This window comes from Cricetulus griseus, chromosome 7, assembly GCF_003668045.3.
Source record: "Cricetulus griseus strain 17A/GY chromosome 7, alternate assembly CriGri-PICRH-1.0, whole genome shotgun sequence".
Lineage (NCBI taxonomy): Eukaryota > Metazoa > Chordata > Mammalia > Rodentia > Cricetidae > Cricetulus > Cricetulus griseus.
Genome location: NC_048600.1, coordinates 26,490,731 through 26,514,225, shown reverse-complemented (window position 1 = coordinate 26,514,225; position 23,495 = coordinate 26,490,731). Strand labels below are relative to the sequence as shown.

Genomic DNA, 23,495 nt, shown 5'->3' with positions numbered 1-23,495 from the left:
TATCAATTACAGTGACATTGAGTGAATGGGTTTCTACTGGGGCAATTTTGCTCCCCAGAGGGCTTATGGCAATCCTTGAAGATTTAGTTTGTCACCACAACTGTAGGTGTAACCCTGGTATCTAGTGGGTATGAGCCAGGGATGCTGGCAAACAACCTATAAAAGACAACACCAGCAACAGGGAATTGTCCAGCTCAAAATGTTAATAAATTCAAAGTTAAGAGCCTCAAAGAAATGAAAAAAATAAATATATGCTATTTTTTTTGTTTTTGTTTTCTGAGACATGGTTTCTCTGTGTAACAGTTCTGGCTGTCCTGGAACTCACAGAGACCCGCCTGCCTCTGCCTCCCAAGTGCTGGGATTAACAGCGTGTACCACCACTTCCTGGCTACATATGTCACTTCTAAAAGGGCAAAGCCAATATACTATTCTCAGTAGACATGGCAGAATAATCTTTAGGAGTCTCTGGTCATGCAGACTCACCTCTCAAGATATTAAGTACACACTGAGGCACTGTGCATCAGGATGACACTCAAGGGATGGGCCAGAGTTTTCCTTCTCTCTCTGTGGTGAGTTTGACTATATTGTTCTGACTGTATTTTGAGCAATGATGTTTCAATTAAAGGATGGAGAATCGTTTCTAGATGCCATGTTATCACATGAACCTAATACAAGCAGAACAAAGCTGTCTTAAGGTTTCCATGCTGTGATAAAACACGATGACCGAAGCAACTTGGGGACGAATTTATTTCAGCTACAGTTTCACAACACGGTCCATCACTGAAGGAAGTCAGGTCAGAACTCAAACAGGGCAGGATCCAGGAGGCAGGAGCTGATGCAGAGGCCATGGAGGGGAGCTGCTTACTGGCTTGCTCCTCATGGCTTGCTCAACTTGCTTTCTTATAGAACCCAGGACCACTAGCCACAGGGGTCTGGGCCCTTCCCCATCAATCACTAATTAGGAAAATGTCCTACAGCTGGATCTTATGGAGGCATTTCCTCAACTGAGGTTCCCTCCTCTCAGTTAACTCTGGCTTGTGTCAAGCTGACAAAACCAACCAGCAGTCATCCATCGGTAAATTAAAGATATATGATTAGGGCAATGAGAGGGGGGGCGGCGACGAGGGGATGACTCACCTCAGGGAGGGACTTGCCGCAGCTGAGGCTGTAAATCTTCACCTCGTTAAGGCTCGAGACCTGCATCGCGGCGCGGAGCAGCCGGGACCCGGCAAGCAGTCACACACAGATCGCCGGCCACTCCAGTCCTCAGCATACGAATCTCAGGCGCACCGGAGCAGCGTGCGGGGAACTGGCGCGCGGTGATGACGCACTTCCGGGCGCCGGAAAGTGCACGCTCATTTGGATTCCGGGAGGATTGAGGTGCTGAAGGAAAGCGGCGCCGGTCTGGAGAGACGTGCAGTGGCTTTGAGGGCGAAAAAAAAAGAAAAGGAAAATTGTACGAGAAAGCATGAGGTGAGGGAGTAAGTTGAACATGATAGCATATGAGACAAGAATGTGACTGTAATAACAGCAGTTAATTAACATTTATATAAAGTTCGCACGTTGTGTTGCTCTTTCAGTACGGGCTCGCTGTTGTGCAGATCTAAGGACTCGGACGGCTTCGTAACCGGAGGCTGGCTGCTAGGGAGGTCCCTCTCCAGGCTTTTTCTGTCCTCGAAACACGTTATGAGAAGAGGAATGTGGGAAAGAGAGAAAGGTTAAGTTATGCCTTCTCCAAAGTCCTGTGAAACCACCACCAAGTCCTGAGACCCTTCGGTAGAAGAAGCAGGCGCGTAACCTCTCCTCCTCAAGGTCCCTCGGGTGTACATCTCCGCTAGGGAGGGTTGTTTTCATCTTCAATTGTCTTTGGGCCATCGCTCACTAGTACCTGTTGGCTTTGAGAGGGCTTGTGCACTCTTGTCTGCTTTTTCTTTGCGGGCAAAGCGGATTTATACAACACAGGACTTTCCTTTGTTGTATAAATACCATTAACAACAGATTTTGTATTTTTTCTCTGACTGGCCCATTTTTATGAGCAAAATACAGTTACCTAAAACACCCTGCAAGGTCGATAGTGTTGAGCCCAAAAGTAAAGCTGTGTTTTGTTTCTAAACTTGGCTGTTTTTTCTCAGACACTATAGTTTTTGTGAGACGGTGGTCCATTTGAAGTTAAACAAATTTTTTATTTATTTATTTTAAATTGTGTGTGTATGTATGTGCACAAGAGTGCAGGTGCCTACCCAAAGGCATTAGATCCCATGGAGGTGAAGTTACAGATGATTGTGAGGGTGTTGGGAACCAAAAGTTGGGTCCTCTGGAAGAGACGTAAATGCTCTTAACCACTGAGCCATTTCTCCAACTCCAAAAGCTATCGTTTTTAAAGAACCTATAAATGTTTATTCCTCCAGGGAATGACTCTACTTTAATGTATTTGTCACTGTTTCCTTTCTCCTCACCTGTTTGTTACTTTAGACTGCTATAAATGTAATATATAAATATTAAATAATGTCTCTGACCCTCTATGTGTCACCCAGTTTCGACAATCCTCTCATTACCTTTCCTTCCTTGAATTATTGGATATTTTGAAGAAAACCTATGGTAGTTAGCATCCAGGACTGTAGTTCTCTGACCATCTCCCTCATCTACAGTCAGTGACATCTCTATGGCTCTTGCCTGAGCCATAATTGGTTGATACTTGTTGATAAAATGAAACAATTGATTGCTCTGACTGCTGTAATGAAACACTTCAGGCTGGGCAGCTTATAAACAACAGAAATTTCTCAAAATTCTGAAGGCAATGAAATCCAAGACCAAGACACCCTCAGTCTTTGGAGGTGGCTGACATCCCTCACCAGAGTTCCTCACTGCTAAGTGAGGCACGTGATAGAAAGGACAATGAGCTTCCCCAAACCTGCTTTATAAGAACACCAGTCATACCGTAAGGACCCCACCCTAAACCCTGCCATCTCCCACTATCGTTTCAATATGAACCATCACACTCCCTAAAATGTTGCTGTAGCTTTGGAGCCTATGCTGGCACTCGCTCTAGAGACCAGGCTGGCCTCGAACTCACAGAGATCCGCCTGCCTCTGCCTCCTGAGTGCTGGGATTAAAGGCATGTGCCACCAACGCCCGGCCTGAATAGGTTCTTAAGGGTTGGGGCTTGGGTCAGTGAAATGGCTCAATGGATAATGGTCCTTACACCAAGCCAGATTCATCCCCAGGATCCGTGTGATTAAGGAGAGAGATGATTCCTGCAAGTTGTCCTCTGACCTCTAGACACATGCTCACCCACACAAAGTAAATAAAATACAAAGATTTTTAAGATTTTTTTTTTTAAATTTTAAGATGGAGCCTGCTTGGGGGAAGTAGGTCACTGGGGCCATATCTTTGGAGGCTCTCTCTTCTCCTCCTCTTCCTCTACCTTCTTTTTCTCAGTCTTTCTATATCTCTCTTCCTGGCACTTAAGGCACACATCCTCCGGGACTACAAGTTCCTGCCACCATGGTGGTCAGCCTCACCAGAGTCCTGAAGCCCATGGAGCCTGCCAGCCAAGGACTGACTCCTGAAAATATGAAGCAGTGCAAACCTGTACTCTTCAGGTAGCTTTCTTGGGTATTTTGTCCAACGGCAGAAAGCCTACTGGCTACCCCCCCTCCAAGACTTCTCCCCCTAATACCATCACCTTGAGGGGTATGATTTCAACATACAGATTTTGGGGAAGAGACAAACAGAACATGACACTCCTTGCTGGGGACTTAGTTCAGTGGTAGAGTGCTTGCCTGCAAGCTCAAGGCCATGGGTGTGATCCCCAGCACACACACATAAAAAGAAGAGAAAAAAGTTGTACTGACCCCGAGTCCTTCGATGCTGTATATGCTTCAGTCTTTGTTGTTGATATTGCACAGCTCCACAAAGATGATTTCTTACTTCAAACATATCCCCTTGTGTCTCCAACAAAAACAGTCCAATTGAGAGTCAGCAGCTGCACACGGGAGAACACAGGGTTTGCTTAAACATGAGCAAAGTCTGCACCCTCACAACCCTACCTACTTTACTCCCCAGCCTTCTGTTGAGGCACTAGCTGGATTCAGAGTGTAGCTGTTCCTGTGCTTGCCACATCTTGTCCAACCAGCACCCAGTCCCCAGGTAGCAGTGGAAGGCTATGTTGCATGCCTACTCTTGAGGCTCAGAGCACAGACTTCTGAGCTAAACTGCTTGAGCTTCACTGCTGGCTCTACCATGTGCTGCAGAATAATGAGAGTTAACCCCCTGCCTCTGATTCCACCACCTTTGGAAAAAAAAAAAAAAAAAAAAAAAAAAAACATGGCTTGCAATAGGGCCTACTGAAGCTGGCTGTTATGAAAGTTAAGGTGTTTGTGCTGTGAATCATTGAATCCAGAGTGTCTTTTACTCAGACCAGATAGCCTGGAATGCATAGATATCCATCTGCCTCTACCTCCTGAATACTGGGATTAAAAATGCCACCACGGCAGACCTGAGCTACTCAATTGGAGATCCTTTGACTAAGGGCCAGAAAAATAGCTCAGAGGGTAAAGGTGCTTGATGCTAAGCCTAACAAACAAAGTTTGATCCCCAGGTGCAAGGAGCAAAAAGAATCCTTTGACAAAAGATCATTAGATATTCACTGAAAATAAGCATAAGCTAATTAAGTACATCTGACCACAAGACTGCTGTGGAAGATGCTTTCCCCAACCCTTGTCCTTACGATGAAATTGATGCCCAGCATTGTAACCACGTTTGAATTTGTGTCCTCAAAACTTGCAGAGCCAGGCCACAGAAGTTCATGAGTGTTCTGCACAGTCCAGAAAATGATCTGTAATAGCCATACTTTGGGTTTGAATGAGTATGTTTATTAAGTATAAAGCAAGCAAAAGTAAAAGAACAAATAGCAAGTATCAGACAGAAGCAGCAGATAAAGGAGAAAACTTCATCAAATTGGGTGTTCAGAACACCTGGCAGAGGTTACTGGAGCGGCCCAACTGGGAGAACAAACAATCATGATTGTGTGTTCACAGCACCCAGCAGAAGTCAAGTAGGGACAGCCGGACTTTGCCACTGAACTCGCCATGGATGTGCTGTAGGCCTCTTTTCCCACTGTAGATGAAATAAACAACAGTAACATCTGTTGGAAACACTTTACCTTGTAGCTGTTCTCAGCCACACAAATTCTTTAAAAATATTTTTTTAGCTATGGTTGTGATTGTGTGTAGGTATGTGCGTATGAAGGCTAGAGGTGGTGGATCTTGCAGGACTGGAGCTATAGGCAGTTCTAAGCTCCCTAACATGGGTACTAGGTATCAATCCCAGGTCCTCTGCAAGAGCAACTTTTGCTCTTAATCTTTGAGCCCTCTCTCTAGCCTGATGCAATGTTTGTAATTTCTCTTAGGTGTTTGTGTTTTTCTCTTCTACACCTTCACACAGTTGAGAGACCAGCCTGACTCAGGACAGGGAGTTTTGGTGGAGACAAGGGAGGGCTCACAGAGTCAACTTTAAACGAGTGTAAACAGGTTGGCAATTTATTAGTGTAATGTACATAACACTGGTACATCAACACCGTTTAATTATGGTGGTCAGATCTGAGTAACTGGACCAACTGTGAATGTTTAACTTAACAAGCCTAATCATAGTGAACAGGTTATGACAAAGACAAAAGACACAGAATGCAAATAGTTTCCTGGATGATTTGATCGGGCAGAATTGATGACAGGGGCCTATGCATGGCTTAACACTTTTCCCACCACTACTGCTGTAAAGAGCAGTGATAGCTAGTGATCATGAAAAGGCATGTTTAAGAAAATGAATAAAGATATCTCAAGACCAAAGGCTGGAGAGACGGCTCACTGGTTTAAAACACTAGCTGGTCTTCCAGAGATCCTGTGTTCAATTCCCAGCCACCACCTGATGCCTCACAACCATCTGTAATGAGATCTGGTGCCCTCTTCTGGCCTGTAGGGATACATGCAGACAGAACACTGTATACATAATAAATAAGTAAATCTTTAAACAAAAAAAGATATCTCAAGATCAGGGGCTGGAGAGACGGCTCATCGGTTAAGAACACTATCAGTACAGTCATGAGGACCAGGGTTTTGATCACGGCAGCTGCACAAGAAACCAGCCATCTGGCAAAACACCTGCAACTCTGGTTCCTGGGTATCCGATGCCTTCTCCTGATCTCTTTGTGCTCAAAGACCTGTCCACCTGCACAAACATGTACACATGGCATTCACTCAAATACATATGTAAATAAATAAAAATAAATGGAAAAAAGATGTATCAAGACTGGGAGAAAATATTCACAAAAAACATATCTAACAAAAGACTAGTATTTGTGTCCTGTGAAGAGGTCCTAGCTGGGCATGATAGTGTACCCCATAATCCCAACCCTGGTGAGGCTAAGGCAAAAATATACTGAGTCTGTGGCTACCTTAGGTCACCAGAGAAGGCTGGAGAGATGATTCAGTGGTAAAGTGCTTGCTCTTGGTGTTTTTCTGTTCCCAGCAACTACAGATGGCAGTTCACAACTGAAACCCCAGCTCCAGGGGATCTGATACTCTCTTCTGGCCTCCAAAGGCAACTGATCTCAGGCACACATTTCCCACACACAGAAACATATGCAAACAAAAATTAAAAATAAAATTAAGCTGGGTATGGTGGTGCATGCCTTAAATTCCAGTACTCAGGAGGCAGAGGCAGGTGGATTTCTGAGTTCAAGGTCAGCCTAGTGTACCAAGTGAGTTCTAAGACAGCTAGGTATACACAGAGAAACCCTGTTGGTGGGGGGGGGGTTGTAAAGAAATTGAGAGAGAAGGTGGAGGGAGGGAGGAAGGAAGGAAAAGAAAGGAAGGAAGGAAAGGCAGCCTTGATAACACAGTCCCATAACCCTAACTACTTGGGCTGGAGGAGGAGAATTGCAAGTTTGAGGCCAATCCGATATATATATCTCACAAGTTCAAAGTCATCCTAGGTAACCTTGGGAGATACTACCTCAATATTGAAAAAAAATAAAAATGTCTGTAGGACTATAAAAATAAATAGAGCTTATAAAGTCAAAACCAAACAGAACTCCTGGTACTCAATAAAGATAAAATAGTCTAATAAAGTAACGTCAGTATATTTATGGCCAATAAAAACATGCAAATGTCTTTACATGAGTAGTCATTGGGAGATTAGGAAGCTAACTCACAACAAGTACATAAACATCTGGTTGGCTAAAATTTTAAAAAAAGTTGGGCCATTGAGAGGGCTCAGTGAATAAAAGTATTTGCTGCCAAAACTGACAATCTAGGTTCAATCACTAGAACCCATATAAAAGTAGAAAGAGACATAGCTACAGGGAAACCCTGTCTCAAAAAACAAACAAACAAAAAAGTAGAAAGAGAACTGACTCCAAAATTTGTCCTCTAACTTTCCACACACAGAGACACACACACACACACACACACACACACACACACACACACACACAGTGGCATGCATGCTCCACCTTACACGTACACAATACATGCACACATCACATATATTAACACACAATAGTAATAACATTAAATATTTTTAAATTCAGGAAGCCATTGTTCTGTTGTTTGCTTATTGCAATGCTAGGGCTCAAGACCTGGACTTTGGCCTAACATTATAGCTCCTGTCTGTAATATGAACACTTAGGAAACTGAGGCAATTGGATTAGGAGTTCAAGGTCATCCTTTGCTGTAAAACACTTTAAAGGCCAGCTCAGCCTATCTGAGACCCTGTTTCAAACAAAACAGGTCCAGAGAGGAGAGATGGCTCAATGGTTAAGAGCACTTGCTGTTCTTGCGGAAGATCCAGAGTAGGTTCCCAGCACCTACATGAAGGGTCCTTAAATTCAGTTCAAGGGTTTCCAGGACTTTCTTTTGGCATACAGTATACATGTAGGCAGAACACTCAAGCCAAATAAATAAATAGCCAGTTTTTAAAGCATACACACACACACACACACACACACACACACACACAACACACACACACACACTTGGAGGAAGCTACTGTTCCGTGGTTGCCATGATAAGATCAAACCCAGGGCCTCAGCCTGGCATGATGACTCATGCTGTAATTCCAGTACTTAGCAAATGGGAGGCAAGAAGATCAGGAGTTCCAGAAATGGCTTTATGTTCAAGTCAGAAATGTTCTCTGTGATAGGCTCAGGGTTTGAACTTAGGCCCTAGCTTGTGACATTGGTTTTAAGCCTTTAAGGGATGTGGACTGACTGGCAGGTGAAGCCCACTGCAGCCTGGGCCTTAAAAGTTGCCCTTGCCTCTCTGACTGGGACCTGTGCCTGGTTCTCATCAGCTCTTTAAACTTCCTGGTCCTCAACAAATAAGAAACATTGGGGACTGGAGAGATGACTCAGTGGCTGAGAGCACTCCTTGATCTTGCAGGGGACCAAGTTTGGTTCCCAGAATCCACACGATAGCCTACAACCCTCTGTGACTCCAGTTCCAGGGGATCCATCACCCTCTTCTGGTCTCCTCAGGCACTTGTATGCACGTGCTTCACAGACATAAATGCAGGCAAAGCCCCAGAGACATTAAAGAATAAAATAAAAATAATTGTAAAGAAAATTAAGACCCCGTCCCTGGATTCCCACTACCACCCAGTCATGTTACCATGCCCTCCACACTAAATAGACTAAATCTTTCTGAAATTGTGAGTCTTCCTCTGTCCTTTTAAAGTTCCGTGTAAATTTTTCTTAAGTATGTGGTAACCACTGAACTACATCCCTTAATTTTTCTCTTTGATGGTGATTATGCATCTGTTTACTGCCTCTCCTCTCAAGAGGTCAGTCCCAAGATCAGGGTCTGTGATGCCAATAACTGTGTTCCCACAGTCTCAGTGCTGACCCAAAGTATGTGTGCAGCATGTATTTGCTAAATGCATGAATAGCCAAGTGGCTGAAGGAAAGGGACAGCTAGGGAAAGGTCTTGTGCCAAGAGTGGAGCCAGTTGGCCCAGCAGTGTGGCTCTTTCCGGCTTGGCTGAGATGCAGGAGGAGAGCACTAAATAAGAGGCCTTTGCTGGACCAAGGCAGGGTGACTGGCAGTGTAGATGCATGGAATCTGTGTGCTGAAGAGACAGTGGTTGGAGGGTGCGTGGAATCCGTGTACTGAGGGTGGTCCAGCCAGCCAGGGCTCAAGCCCAGTGGTAAGGAATGAGCAGAAGGTAACAGAATGCAGAGGCCAGTGTACAGGGTAAGGGGAAGTGCAGAGACAGGCAAGTGAGAGGTGGGGGGAGTGGCAGGTTGTGGTGAGAGTGGGATACAGGAATTCAAGATTTCAGAGGTGGAGCAGTTTCATCTGATGATGAGGCACAGGGTGTGGCCACAGGAGTGGGCAGCTGGAAGGACAGGAGGAGAAGGTCCTTGGAGAATGCAGCTCAGATGCAGGGGGTGAGGTGTTGTCTGTGGGAGCACTCGGCCTCCCCTTTTTAGGTTGGAGAGAAACAATTGATCAGTGCCAGATAGATGAGTCTATACTGCCCAGGGTGAGTGACTGAATGGAAACATTTCCTCCATTCATTAACCATTCCTTCATTCAGAAAACATGTATTGTTTTTATTAACGTCAGCCTACAGTGAACCAGGCAACCATGGGTCTATTCTATGTAAATTCCCTGAGCACCTGTCTTCTCAGACACACACTGTGGCTTTCTCTCATTCCCTCCTAGTGGGAACAGAGGGGGTAAAAAGATGTCAGGATTCTTGCCAAGTCGGGGCTTCTGCACAGGCATGGATGAAATCATGATAGTCTGGTTAAGAGGTGAGAAGGGGCCAAGATGTGCTGTCTCCACAGTTCCCTACAGTGCCTCAGGTATCACCAGGGTATCACCAGGAAGCAGAGGCAAGTGGAAGATAGAGTGGAGTTTGCCCACCTTGGAGGTTGGTCCATAGAGCCCTGGTTTTGGTATGGCACCCTAGGAAGAAGGAGGGTGAGGAAGCAGAGTGGGGGAAAGGCAGGGATAATTGGAAAGCAGGCAACCAGACAGACTAGGGAACAAAACATCCCCCAAACACCCTCCATACCTTTGCAGATGAAGATATACAACTTCAGGTCAGGCCCAGTCTAAAAGCAAACACCTTTCATTCCCTCAGGAGAACTTGCCCTCACTCACTGAGGTCACAGAAGTATGTTTTGTCTGTTGGTGTGCTTTAAACAGCCACCTATCCACACCGCAGCAGAGAATAAGAAAACTGTTGATGTTCCATGACTTCAATCTCCCTCCCTCCCTCCCTCCCTTCCTCCTTCCTTCCCTCTCTTCCCTCCCTTCCCTTTGTACTTGTAATCAAACCTAGAACTTCATGTGTGCTAAGTAAGAGCATTCCACCTCTGAGCTGTATCTCTAGCTCTCTTTCACAAAAAAAAAAAAAAAAAAAAAATCAGGAATTTGTTTTCTTTATTTTATTTTGTGGGATTTTTGTTTTTGTTTTACTTGTTTTTGTTTTTTGTGTTTTTTGAGACAGGGTTTCTCTGTATTGCTTTAGAGCCTGTAGACCAGGCTTGCCTCGAACTCACAGAGATCCGCCTGCCTCTGCCTCTCGGGTGCTGGGACTAAAGGTATGTGCCACCAACACCCGGCTCCTCTTTCCTTTTATAAATGTCAATTTTGCAATTTTTTTGTTTTTTGTTTTTTGAGACAGGGCTTCACTGTGACTTTGGAGCCTATCCTGGCACTCTCTCCGTAGACCAGGCTGGCTTTGAACTCACAGAGATGCGCCTGCTTCAGCTTCCGAGTGCTGGGATTAAAGGCTTGCGCCACCAACGGCCAGCTTTGTTTGTTTGTTTTTTTTTTCAGATTTTATTTTTCTGTTTACTTGTTTTTGAGACAAGATTTTCCTCTGTACTCTAGCTGGTCTTGAACTCTACGCAACCCTCCTACCTCAGCCTCCTGAGTGCTGGGATTACAGTCATATGTGGGTTTCTTTCTAACATCTACATCCAAACTTCCCTGTTATCACAGTTCCCATCTTCCAAAATGACACTCCTGAACTGTGGAGACAGCACATCTTGGCCCCTTCTCACCTCTTAACCAGACTATCATGATTTCATCCATGCCTGTGCAGAAGCCCCGACTTGGCAAGAATCCTGACATCTTTTTACCCCCTCAGGTGTGCTAAAGGGAGAGATGCAGTGGTCCATCGCACTGTACCGCAACCGTGGACCAGGGTGCCATTCTGCTAAACTACATTAGAGAGAAGTTGCTCCCATTAGAAAGATGCTTGCAGGTGACTGCAGCAATTCTAAAAGGTGTCTTAGAAACTTCTCTAAGGGATCAGTGAGAGAGCTGGAGAGCCCATAAAGTATTTGCTCTGCATCTTAGAAAGCTGCTCTCTGCAGCCCAAGCCTGTAATCCTAGCCCTGGGAAGAGAGGGAAGGGAGAGACAGGGGGGGTTCTAGGGCTTCATAGCCAGTCAGTCTAGCTGCCTTGGTCAGCCTCCAGATTTCAAGAGACTACCTCAAGGAGAAGGTGGAGAACAATCAAGGACACCTGACATTGACCTCTGACCTCCACACAAAAGGGTCCACACGTGCCACATTGAACATACAGAGAGACTTGCAAGGAAGAACCTAATCCAGCACCCTAAAGAGCTGCCTAAGTTGACCTCCTAAGGTGCTGGGATAAGGGGGTGTGGCCTCCCCCTCAGTGGAATAGAAGGACAAGGATGACAGGACCTGCTACCACCTCCCCACCCATAGTTCTTGGCCTCTGTCCATAGATTCCCTCCCATTGGACCTTGGCCAGACGGATGTCTCCTTCCATGAGGCCAGGTGGAACAGCCCACAGTGTGTGGCTCTCTGGAAAGCCTGCTCCATGTGGGATGTTGTGCCAACACCAAGGCACAGGGCATATTGAGAAACAGGATTGGGAGGAGCTCTGTGGCCTTCAGAGCTGACCTCGGGGAGGGAATTGGGAACTAAACAGCAGGGTTCCAATGACCAGGCTTCCCTCTACTTCAGCTACCTTCATGGTGGCCGGCTGCTCTCTAGAAATGTTGTGACCAGCAGGGTTAAGTATTTGGAGAATCTGACATTCCTGACCTCTGCAATTATTAATCGTAGTACATTCCCAGAATCTTTGTTCCAGCAATGTTTGTCAGTGTCATAGGGTTTCTGTTGCTATATGAAACACCATAAACAAAAAAAAAAAGTTGGGGAGGAAAGGGTTTATTAGGCTTACACTTCCACATGGGTGTTCATCATTGAAAGAAGTCAGGACAGGAACTCAAACAGGGCAGGGACCTGGAGGCAGGAGCTGATGCACAGGCCATGGAGGGATGCTGCTTACTGGCTTGCTTTCCATGACTTGCTCAGCCTGCTTTCTTACAGAACCCAGGACCACCAGTCCAGGAATGGCACCACCCACAATGGGCTGGGCCCTCTCCCATTGATCACTAATTGAGAAAATGCTCTATAGCCAGATCTTACAGAGGCATTTTCTCCACTGAGGCTTCCTTCGTTTCAGATAATTCTAATAGCTTGTGTCAAGTTGACATAAAACCAGCCAGCACAGTCAGACATTGGTAAATTAAAGGTATAACATTAGGGCAATGAGTAATATGTATTTGTTAAGTGATTAATTATATGTTTATTAAATATTACAATGCTCAGCAAAATCAGGACAAGAATTTATTCATTAAGTAAACATATACCGGTTACCAGCTTTGTGTCAGGCATGGCAATGACCTAAGTAGGTAAGACAGAGATCAGTGGCTCCGTGGGTTCCACTGCACTCTCTCACTTCTTGAGACAGGTCTCTCACTGAACCTGGAGCTAAGTCAGCAAGCCCCAAACAGTTCTCCTATACACCCCAGCACTGGGGTTACAGATGTGCAGTCACACCCGGCTTTCTACATGGGTACCAGAGATTGGAACTCAGGTCCTCATGTTTATACACCCACCAAGTCTTCTTCTCAGCCCCCAACAAAAATTTCGGAATGAAGTTCTTTTTATCTTTCTTCCATTTGTGAATTATGAGGTTACATTGAAACCATGTCCTAATTCAAAGTCACAGGTATTTATTTGTATGCCTTCTGTAAGAGTTTTATTATTATACTCTAACAATTCAGTTTATTATTATAGTAACAGGGGAGGGTCTACTTGACTTAGTTTTTCTCAAAGACTCGGTCAACAAAGTCCTCTAATGAGGGAGGACTGGAGCTGGAGAAGAGGTATAGTGTACATGAAGAGAGGAGGGGGTGTGAGAGGGTGGGAATAGAATGGATCACAGAAATTCTGTGTAACTTATGAACTATATCAAAGCATGGACATAATCCCAAATCAAAAACTTTTTTTCGGGCTGGAGAGATGGCTCAGAGATTAAGAGCACTGACTGCTCTTTCAGAGGTCCTGAGTTCAATTCCCAGCAACCACATGGTGGCTCACAACCATCCCTTATAAGATCTGGTGCCCTCTTCTAGTGTGCAGATATACATGGAAGCAGAATGTTGTATACATAATAAATAAATAAAATCTTTTTAAAAAAACTTTTTCCATTCATTTATTTAGCTCATAAATAAAGTCATGCACGATTATGGTACATAATACAGTATGTTCACAATGGCATGGCTAAATTAAACCAATTAACATGTTATATCACACATATTCATCATTTTTGTTTTGAGAACACTTAAAGTATACTATCTCACAACTTTTAAAATATAGCATATTGTTATCAACCATATTTATCATGCTCTCAGTAGACCTCAAGACATCACAGAGTCCATGCCTCTTGTCCAACTGCAGTTTTATATCCTTAAACCAATCGTTTCCCCATTGTTAAAAGACCCACATTGAAGCCTAATAGCCACAATTCTGCTCTCTGTTCCCATAAGTTCATCATTTCTAGGTTACACATAAAATTGAAATTGTGTGACATTTGTCTTCCAGTGTGTCACTTATTTTTTTTGGCAAGCATATAACTTTACTACTTACTAAAGATGAAATCAAATTTGCATGCACAGGTGAGCACTCACTGAAACACCTTGGATTCATCACATATTTGAGTTTCAATTAGCATATATATATATATACATATATATATATATATATATATATAAAGACCAATAATGGCAATATGTTATGCATCAATAGCAGCAACAGCTTTTCCAGGTTCTGCAGTCATTTGAACAAAATTGTAGTGACATCCAGCACACTCCATTTAAAAAAAAACAAAAAACAAAACAAAAAAACCCCAAAAAACCAACCAAACAAACTACAACAACAAAAAAGTAAAAAACAAAATCCCAGAAAACAGCACAGTTCTGTTACTCTTGTGGTACTTGGCACTATTTTTTTTTAATTAGCTTCTCAATCATCATCTGGGCCAAATCAAAAAACTTAAAGGAGATGAGTGAATATAGTTATGGTCCCTTTGCTACAGGCAGTTGGCCTGATAGAAACGTGGGACAAGCACATGGGCATATTTCCCCAAGGCTGGATATTTGCCCAGCCATGAAACAAAGCAAATTAGGATAACATGCTCAGGAAGACCTAGAAATGAAGGCAAGAGACCAGTGACTCCCACAGGAAGGATGAACTTGGGTCCTACATGGTCTGGGATAGTTAGTGGTGGAAATAGTGTCTATGGCTCCCTGTGGTGGCCTCAGGGTGGAGAGGAAGGCCAACAGGGTGGAGAGGAAGTGCGTAAGGATGCTTGCTCTGTATGCAGTAGGATATGAACTTGAATCCCCAGCACCCATGGCTATGTCTACCTACAGTAATCCTAGGGGTGTAGAGAAAGGCAGATTTCAAGAACTCCCTGACCAGCCAGCCTCACTGATTCAGTGAGAGACCACATCAAAGCCATAATCTGCAGAATGACAGAGGAAGGCATCCAATGTCCTGCTCTGTTTTCTGAATGAAATACAACACTCATATGTACCACACACATACATCATGCACACACACACAGAAAAGAAAAGAAAGACAAAGATGTGGGTTGGAGAGTGGGGAACAGGAGAGAAAACAGGTAATGTCTTAGCTCTATTTGCTGAGAATGGAGAGAATATTTAGCTGTAATTTGAAGGCTCCAGCAGCTCTGCCCTGGCTTACCATTGCCCACAGAAGTGGTCCTTGATAACCACACTCACCTTGTTTTTCTTTCTTTTTTTTTCCCTCATGCTTTTTATTTATTTTTTTATGATTGATACTTTTGAGACAGGGTGTGGCTTTCTCTATCTCAGGACTCAGACCTTGAAGCCAGAGACCTCCTGTCTTCACTATGCTCCTCCAGGGTCTAGTTAACCTTCCAAGTGAAGGCCATCAAAGCTGAAGTGGCTGAATTGGTGAATGACAGACATGTGTTATGTTTACACCAGAGCTGACCCAGGATCGCCAAGAGAAGAGAGGAAAGGAAGGAAGGTGGGAATGAGAAACAAGAGGAGGAAAAGAAGCCAGGAAGGATGGTGCTCCTCAAGGTAGTGTGTGCCAAGAGCTCACCTTTGTTCGTTGTTAAGTGTGAAAGGCTCACTTCATTTCCTTCAGTTCCTGGGAAAAGGTCAGGGGACAGCTTATTGGTTACTTCTGCATTCTGTGACCAAAGTAGCCAATAGAAACAACTTAATCAGGGAGGACTTGATTTGATTCATGGTTTCAGAGGTAGAGCAGAGAAATCTATGTCATGGCAGTTTCACCAATGTCCTGGTTGCTTTTCAAGATTCTTAAGTTAATAGTAAGATAGCCATCACTGGTCCTTTTGTCAGTCTGACATCTAAATGTAGCTGTTTATAGCATCCACTGTGGTCTTCCGCAAAGCCATGTGTCTTCTTTGTAAAGCAGACTGTACTCAGTTCATCTCCAAGAATTCCCATAATCTTTACAGCTCCAACATTACTCAAAAGCCCAAGTCCAGGGCTGGCTCGGCTAAGAAAGGCACTTGCTACCAAGCCTGACAACCAGGGTTTGATCCCTAGAACCCACATGGTAGGAAGCAGATTTGTCCTCTAACCTCCATACACATGGTACAATCATGCCCACATTCATACAAACACATAAAGTAGAAAAACAAACAGCAACAAAACCAACTAAATGAAGTCCAAAGTCTCCTCTGAGACTCAAGGCAACATTGGCTTTAAACCTCTGCACAAATGATGGGCGGTGGTGGCACACACCTTTAATCCCAGCATTCGGGAGGCAGAGACGGGGGATCTCAGTGACTTTGAGGCAAGCCTTGTCTACAAAGTGAGTTCCAAGACAGCCAGGACTGTTACACAGAGAAACCCTGTCTAGAAAACACAAAAACAAAAACATAACCCAAAACTTGCATACTCCCAATATACAATAGGGTAACATAAATGTCCTGATCCTAACCAGAAGAATGGGGATATGGGAAGGAATAGTTTGATAAAAGAAAGACAAAAACTTGAAAAACAAATGTTAACTCCTGTAGCTCCATGTCTCACCCTACTAGGCCACATGGTGTCATGATGTGACTTCTGATTCCAGCCCTATGGTCTTGCCCCTTACAGTGCATATGCCCTTCCCTCCAGGATGGATCAGCTCATTCCCTGTGGTTTCATTGGCCAGTTGTCCTGTGTTTCTGGAATTCCTGGCAGTTCCAAGTCTCCATTTCAGCTTAGACTTCACATCCACAGCTTTACATGTCCTCTTGGGGACTGCCTGTAGGATCCTGATTGTCACATGCTGCCTGGCCTTCAAGCCTTCCTTTGAAATACAGGTAGAAGTCTCCATGACCTCATAACTCATGAATTTTCCATGTTTGCAAAACAAGCATTATGTGGAGATAGAATAGTCTGACAGGCTTCCTTTGGACCTTGGCTAGAGTTTCCTCTGAGTGCCTGAAATGCTAACCCTTGGGGAAAGCCCCCCATAGGTGGCCCAGTGTAAGCAGGACCCCTGGATCTCCCAGCCCAGAATCTTTCTGTTTCATACCCATGAGTCTGCAATATGTGGGGTCTAACATGGCACTTCTTGAGGTGACCTCAAGTTTCTTTTCAATGGTCTCAATGCAAATTCATTGGTTTCTTTCTTTCTTTCTTTCTTTCTTTTTTTTTTTTTTTTTTTTTTTTTTTTGAGAAAGGATTTCTCTGTGGCTTTGGAGGCTGTCCTGGAACTTGTTCTTATAGACCAGACTGGTCTCAAACTCACTGAGATCCACCTGCCTCTGCCTCCCAAGTGCTGTGATTAAAGGAGTGTGCCACCAATGCCTGGCCATTGGTTTCTTTTTAAAGGCCCTAATTTCTTTCACAATCATGCCCTCCTTGTCTATAACTTCATCCTTTTTGTTTTTAGTCAAACTGCTAGTTTTTAAAATACTCGTGTGTGTGTGTGTGTGTGTGTGTGTGTGTGTGTGTGTGTGTGTGTGTATGTCTCGCTGTGCATGTGTGGAGGTCAGAGGACAACATGTGGCAATAAATTCTCTCCTTCCATCATGTGGGACCTGAGGATTACCCAAGTCATTAGGCTTGGCATCGAACACCATTAGCCAGTGAGCCATCATGCTAGCCTCAGACTGCAGTTTTAAAATCTTCCTGTTCCTGGACTGGAGAGATATTTTAGTTAGCTCACAACTGCCTGTACCTCCAGTTCTAGGTCATCCGACGCCCTCTTCTGATCTCTGGGGAGACTCAAACTCACTCTATAGGCAAGGATGACCTTTAACTAATGACCCTCCCTTCCACCTTCTGAGTTCTGAGGTTATAGTCATGCACCACACCACACCCCCACTTTATACAGTGCTAGAGACTGAACCCCAAGATTCCTGTGTGCTAGGCTGAGCTACATTCCCAGCACCCACATGGCAGTTCAGCCTGTCTGTAACTCCAGTTCTGGGGCTTCTGACACCCTCACATAGACATACATTCAGGCAATACATCAATGAACATAAAATTAAAAAAAAAAAGTATTAGCCAGACAGTGCAGGCACACACCTTTAATCCCAGCACTCAGGAGGCAGAGTAGAAAGATCTCTGTGAGTTCAGTCTGGTCTAAAAAGTAAGTTCCAGGACAGCCAGGGCTGTTAGAGAAACTTTGTCTCAAAAAACAAAACTAAGTACTGATAACAGACTGGTGGTTATTATCTTCCACACTTTAGAGCCCACTTCAAAAGTCCACTAAAGTCTAGAGAACTAGTGAGTGTGTGTAAAAATTGGCACATAATTGCAGACAGACCAAGTAACGAGTTCTTTGGACAAGGCCAGAGAGGGATATTTTAGCTCTTTTTTTGGCGGGGGGGTGGGGGGAGGGTTGGTTTTTCAGGACAGGGTTTCTCTGTGTAGCCCTGCTGCATTGGAGCTCACTCTGTAGATCAGGCTGGCCTCAGATCCCTCTGCCTCTGGAGTGCTGGGACTAAAGGCATGTACCACCATTGCCCTGTATATTTTAGCTCTTGTAGAACAACAGGAACTTGGATGTAGAAGGATGAATTTCAGGACCCAGGTGACCTGCCATCTGTCTCCAGCTCAGAGAGAGCCCTTAATCTCCTTGAGCCTGTTTCCTCATCTGTGAAATGAGGATCACGGCATTTCTTGAATATTTATACCTCATTTTTATGCAGGTATCACTTCCTACCTGGTGTTCAGCATTCATACCAGCGAGAGCTGGGGCTGCACACTATTCTGTTACTGAGCCTACTCTGCTGCTGCTGTAGTCTGAAAGACTGAATTATTCCTGCATGCCTCAAACGGGAGGGAGGAAAACATGTTAGGTGGGGATCTGAGTGGAGGAGCCCACTGACGATTAGGAAAAGAAATCACAAGACTCTACAACAAAAAGTGACGTTAGGACTGGGGATATGGCTCAGTGGTAGAGTGATCCCTGGCCAAAGTGAGTCTCCAAGTTCAGTCTCCTGTACTGGAGGAAAAGATGAGTCGACACCAGGCATAGTGGCCCATCCTTTAATTCTAGCACCTGGGAGGCAGAGGCGGGAGGCAGCCTGGTGAACATAGTGAGTTTAAAGTCAACTGGAGCTACGTAGTGAGACCCTGTCTCAAAACGACAAAATGAAACTAACAACAACACATGACACCGATACATGATTGCTTTCTTAAAACCAAAAGAGGTTTTTGCTGAAAGAGAAACTATAGAGCAAAGTTGAGTCCTTGTGCTTTTTCAAGCATAACCACAGCATGTCACACAAAGCAGGTAAAACTCTGCTGGGTTTAAGGGTGTAGAGGATTGGTCACTGAGGGGACTGTGACTCAGGTGTTCTTGCCAGAAATATGCTTCTCTCTCACAGCCCCCATGATAGGCAGGAAATGTGGGTGTTACCAAACTCTCTTTTCAAGTGGGAAATCTGAACCACAGCTTGGGTTAGTATTTTATCCGATTGTCTGATTCCAAAGCCTGAGATCTTTTACCAAATCCACACTTGTGGGTCAGCCCCACTCCCATGTCCCCCACCAAAGAGTGGACAAGAAAAACCTTCCTGAGGTTCTTCTCAGTAAAACCCAGAAAAGTCCACAAGCCCCCTAAGATGCAGTTCTGTCTGTGTTTGTAAAGTACATCCTCAGAGTTCAGATGCCTGTCTGCACGAGGAAATAAGTCCTCAGGCCTGCCATCTGGGAGTGGCCAGAGAACAACAGACTAAATAGGCCAGCCTTGTCCTTCTGGTTCCCAAACCTGAAGGGACTGTTCAATCTTGCACAGACCTTGCTGGCTCAGTGCATGATCCTTGCCAACATTTCAGGAATATCTCACCAAAGCCAAATTCATAGCAGGCTGGAGATGACCAAGGTGGGTGACTCGGTTAACACATTGAAATGACCTGGAAATGCATAGGAAGAGTTTCAGGGCTCACAAAACCCTGTGCTCTTCATTGTTTGCGGCCTGGGGAGTCAAAGTAGTGACCATGAACTGCCAGTGCTTTAGCAGTAGATTTCAGACACTCTATGGATGTGTGGGGAAGGGGAGAGAAAAGGGACCATGGCAGGCATGGAAGAGGAACACTTTGCTTGTAGAGTGGAAAGGCTATGCTTTAACTAAACTCTGTGTAACAAGGAAGTGAGACCCATGGCTCTTAGCTGGCTTCTGATTTCTGTTAAAGTGATAGGGGAACTAACGGATACTAATGTTTCTCGTTGAGAACCACAAGTCCCCCTTTTGGGCAAGATTCACCCACTACACACACCAAGATATATATGTTCTCTGACGACTCAAAACTTCAAGACGCACTACAGCACCCCCTCACAAACAGATAGATATAAGTTCTCTAACAAGATGCTTTATTGGCTTTGAAATCTGACTCAAGGCAAGGTGGTGGCGCACACCCTTAGACCCAGCACTCGGGAGGCAGAGGCAGGCGAATCTCTGTGAGTATGAGGTCAGCCTGGTCATCAAAGTGAGTTTCAGGATGGCCAGGACTGTTACACAGAGAAACCCTGTCTCAAAGAGAAAGAGAGAGAGGGAGAGAGAGAGAGAGAGAGAAATCTGATTTATCCTGAACTGTTATGATGACACTGATTGTCCTTCACTGATAAGATAAATATGGTAATTTGTTAAGCCTTAAAAAAGCAATCAACAAGGCTCATGGCCTAGCTCAGCTGTGATGGCCTGTCTTGAAAGCCTGATGACCTGAACTTAGTTTCCCAGAACATACAAAAAAAAAAAAAAAAGAAAAAAGAAAGAAAGAAAGGAAGGAAGGAAGGAAGGAAGGAAGGAAGGAAGGAAGGAAGAAGCCTATTGAGATACCACAGTTTTGTAGTCTCAGCGCTGGGCAGGTGAAGAAGAAGAGGTCTCCCTGACCAGGTGGCCTAGCTGACAGTGATGAGTCTGCTTCAGAAACCAAACTGGGTGGCACCTGAAGATGACATCTTTGACCTCTGTGAACACCTGCATATCCGTAAGAACACCCTTTACACACATACACAGAGAGAGAGAGAGAGAGAGGGAGAGAGAGAGGGAGAGAGAGAGAGAGAGAGAGAGAGAGAGGGAGAGAGAGAGAGAGAGAAAGAAATACCAAGATGCTAGACTTTACAACATATAAACGTAATCATACAAAATGTCTATATTTGCATATATGAATATGTATTAAAACTAACAGAATTTATATGTTAACAGTGGTGATTTTTGTAGTTGAAACTGCGGCCAGCCTACCCAAGCCGCAGTTGCCCTGCCCCTGGTGCCCAGACTAGCCTGCCACATGCTGCAGGCACTTCCTCCCTGAGCCAAGCCACCAAGCCTGCCTCAATGCCCAAAGAGGGTTACAGAGAGACATCTGACCCAGAGACACCAATGAGGAAAGGACAATGTAGCAGAGTCAGCTGCCTGAGCCAATGGGACCTTGGGAACGGTATAAAGGCAGGTCTAACTTCCTTAATAAACGAGTCAGCAGCATGCTCTTCTACTCACTGACTTCGGGTGCCTGAGTCATTGGTGCTGTGTCTTCTCACCCCCTCTCCCCCAAGGGGTGTCCAAGAAGGGTAACCAGCAACAGATTTTCATACATGGGACTACAGAGTACAGAGTATTTTTAACGTGTGTGTGTGTGTGTGTGTGTGTGTGTGTGTGTGTGTGTGTGTGTGTGTACAGATATATATAATTTTGTATCAGTGTTTTGGAGACAGGGTCATGTTACATAGCCCAGTCAGACCTGGAATTTGCTATCCTGCTGCCTAAACTTTGGTTATTACAGACAGGTACCACCTGCCCAACTTCCAAATCTTTATGCTAAGCCCAGAAGTGTCTTTGTAAGCAGAAGAAAGGTTATATAGAAAAAAGTCAAGTTGCTCTCAAAAGCAGCAGGTATCTCCACTGTAAAGGTTTTTTTAGAGGAGTGGGGGCAGGGTTGTTTTTGTTTTTGTTTTAGATACAGGGTTTCTCTGTAGCTTCAGAGCCTGTCCTGGAAGGATATCTCCATTGTAAATGTAGATGTTGAACAAGGAATTGACAATAGGGCTGGAAAGATAGACTCATGGTGTGTGGACAGCATTTGAGTGGTACAAATATGCCTACAAGTAAAACATCCATACATATAAAATAAAAGCAAATAAATCTTAAAAAGAAATGGGCTGGACGATGATGACACAAGCTTTTAATCGCAGAATTCCGGAGACAGAGGCAGGTAACTCCCAGTGAGTTCAAGGCCAGCCTGGTCTACAAAGTGAGTTCCAGGACAGCCAAGACTGTTACACAGAGAAACCCTGTCTCGAAAAACAAAAAGAAAAGACTTGATGTAAAAGGCGGGAGTTCAGACTTTGAGTGGGAAGCTGTGGAAGAAGGCACAGAGCTCAACAGTTCTCTATGGTTTTCTCCATCAGACTTCCCAGAGTTATTTGACTTTAAAATTGTATTTACACATGCATACATAGATGTGTATTTAAGGTAGGGTCTTGCTATAAAGTCCAGGATGACCTGGAACTCAAAATCCCCCTGTCTCAGACTCCCAAGCACTAGGGTCACAGATGTGCACTACCAGAGCCAGTTTGAATGACTTACTGATTTATTTATTTTGAAGTGTTGGGAGTTAAAACCAGGGCCTCAGACATACCATGAAAGTGTTCTGCCACTGCACAATGCCCCAGCATGTCTTCATGCTTAAATAACAAGACAAACTTGAGGAAATGAAATTTATAGGAAGAATGGTGTCATAAGCAAAGTCAAAGACACTTCTGAACACTCCACCACAGTCTTGGGGAAGCCAGCAATAGAGGGCAGAAGAATGTTGGCTGGAAGGGATTACATGGGTTCAAGTGATGTCACAGTCCCATAGGCTGGCTGGGAAGTATGAGGGTACACTCCTCAGATCACCAGCCCTAGTTCCAGATGCAGCTTTTCCATTATCTGAGCCATTCACTGAACTCGTTTGGGTTTCCCTCCTCTTGTCTGTCAGTGTGATCTGGTACTGGGTCTATCATTGGTTTCTCTGGCCTGGAAAATAAATGGAGCTGAGACACAGACCACCAGTGTTTAAGCACACTGCTCCTTTCTGGGACTAGGCACGCAGCCTCTGTGTGCACACAGCCTTTCCTCATCCCTCGGTTTCAGGTGTCCTCCCTCAGGACGTGTTGCAAGATTGACTAATACACAGCAGTGTCTCAACACGGTGATGTGCACTGCAGGTGCTGGGAGCTCCAGAGCCACAAAGCATTTAAGTGGCACCCATCACTTTGACCTCAGACCACCTGTGTCGTGATCTGGACTTCTTACCACCACAGCCAGTCCCAGACTACATCCAGTTCTTTGCCCAAGGATGGGAAAACATTCGCATGAGTGGATTAACACTCCTTTGTCAAGGCAGCAGCAAGCACCTTCTTCAACAGCCCCCTTTCTCTCCCTGAAGCCCCTGAAATCACTGTCTGCAGAAAAAAGACTGACCAGCTTCCTCTTTCTGACCCTAGAAATTAATTTGGGGATGGAGGAGGAGTGTTTAGTTTTGCCTTTTTTTTTTTTTTTTTTTTTTTTGCCCTCCAAACAGGATTCCTCTGTGAAACAGTCCTGGCTTACCTCTGCCTTGCCTGTGCTGGGATTAAAGGTGTGTGTGCATCACT

The 23,495-nt window shown here is 44.6% G+C and overlaps 1 protein-coding gene and 1 long non-coding RNA gene across 4 annotated transcripts in view; one reads left to right on the top strand and one right to left on the bottom strand.

The window, feature by feature from the left end:
- The window catches only part of Nol10 (nucleolar protein 10), a 77,355-nt gene extending 76,041 nt beyond the window's left edge, over nucleotides 1-1,314 (bottom strand). The window contains exon 1 of one of the 2 annotated variants that reach the window (XM_035447499.1): nucleotides 1,138-1,314. In XM_035447499.1, coding sequence (XP_035303390.1) covers nucleotides 1,138-1,203 — 66 coding nt within the window. In that variant the 5' untranslated portion in view covers nucleotides 1,204-1,314. The remainder of the gene's footprint in view (nucleotides 1-1,137) is intronic. The other variant, XM_027424679.2, reaches the window with a different exon arrangement.
- Nucleotides 1,278-23,364, top strand: LOC113836603. Of its 2 annotated transcripts, XR_003486991.2 has the most exons (5): nucleotides 1,278-1,473; nucleotides 1,581-3,602; nucleotides 15,369-15,467; nucleotides 16,518-16,726; nucleotides 22,993-23,364. It is a non-coding gene; the product is annotated as an uncharacterized LOC113836603 (long non-coding RNA). The 2 variants fall into 2 exon arrangements; XR_004770735.1 differs by lacking the exon at nucleotides 16,518-16,726 and having other exon boundaries at nucleotides 22,993-23,362.
- The last annotated feature ends 131 nt before the right edge of the window (nucleotides 23,365-23,495 follow it).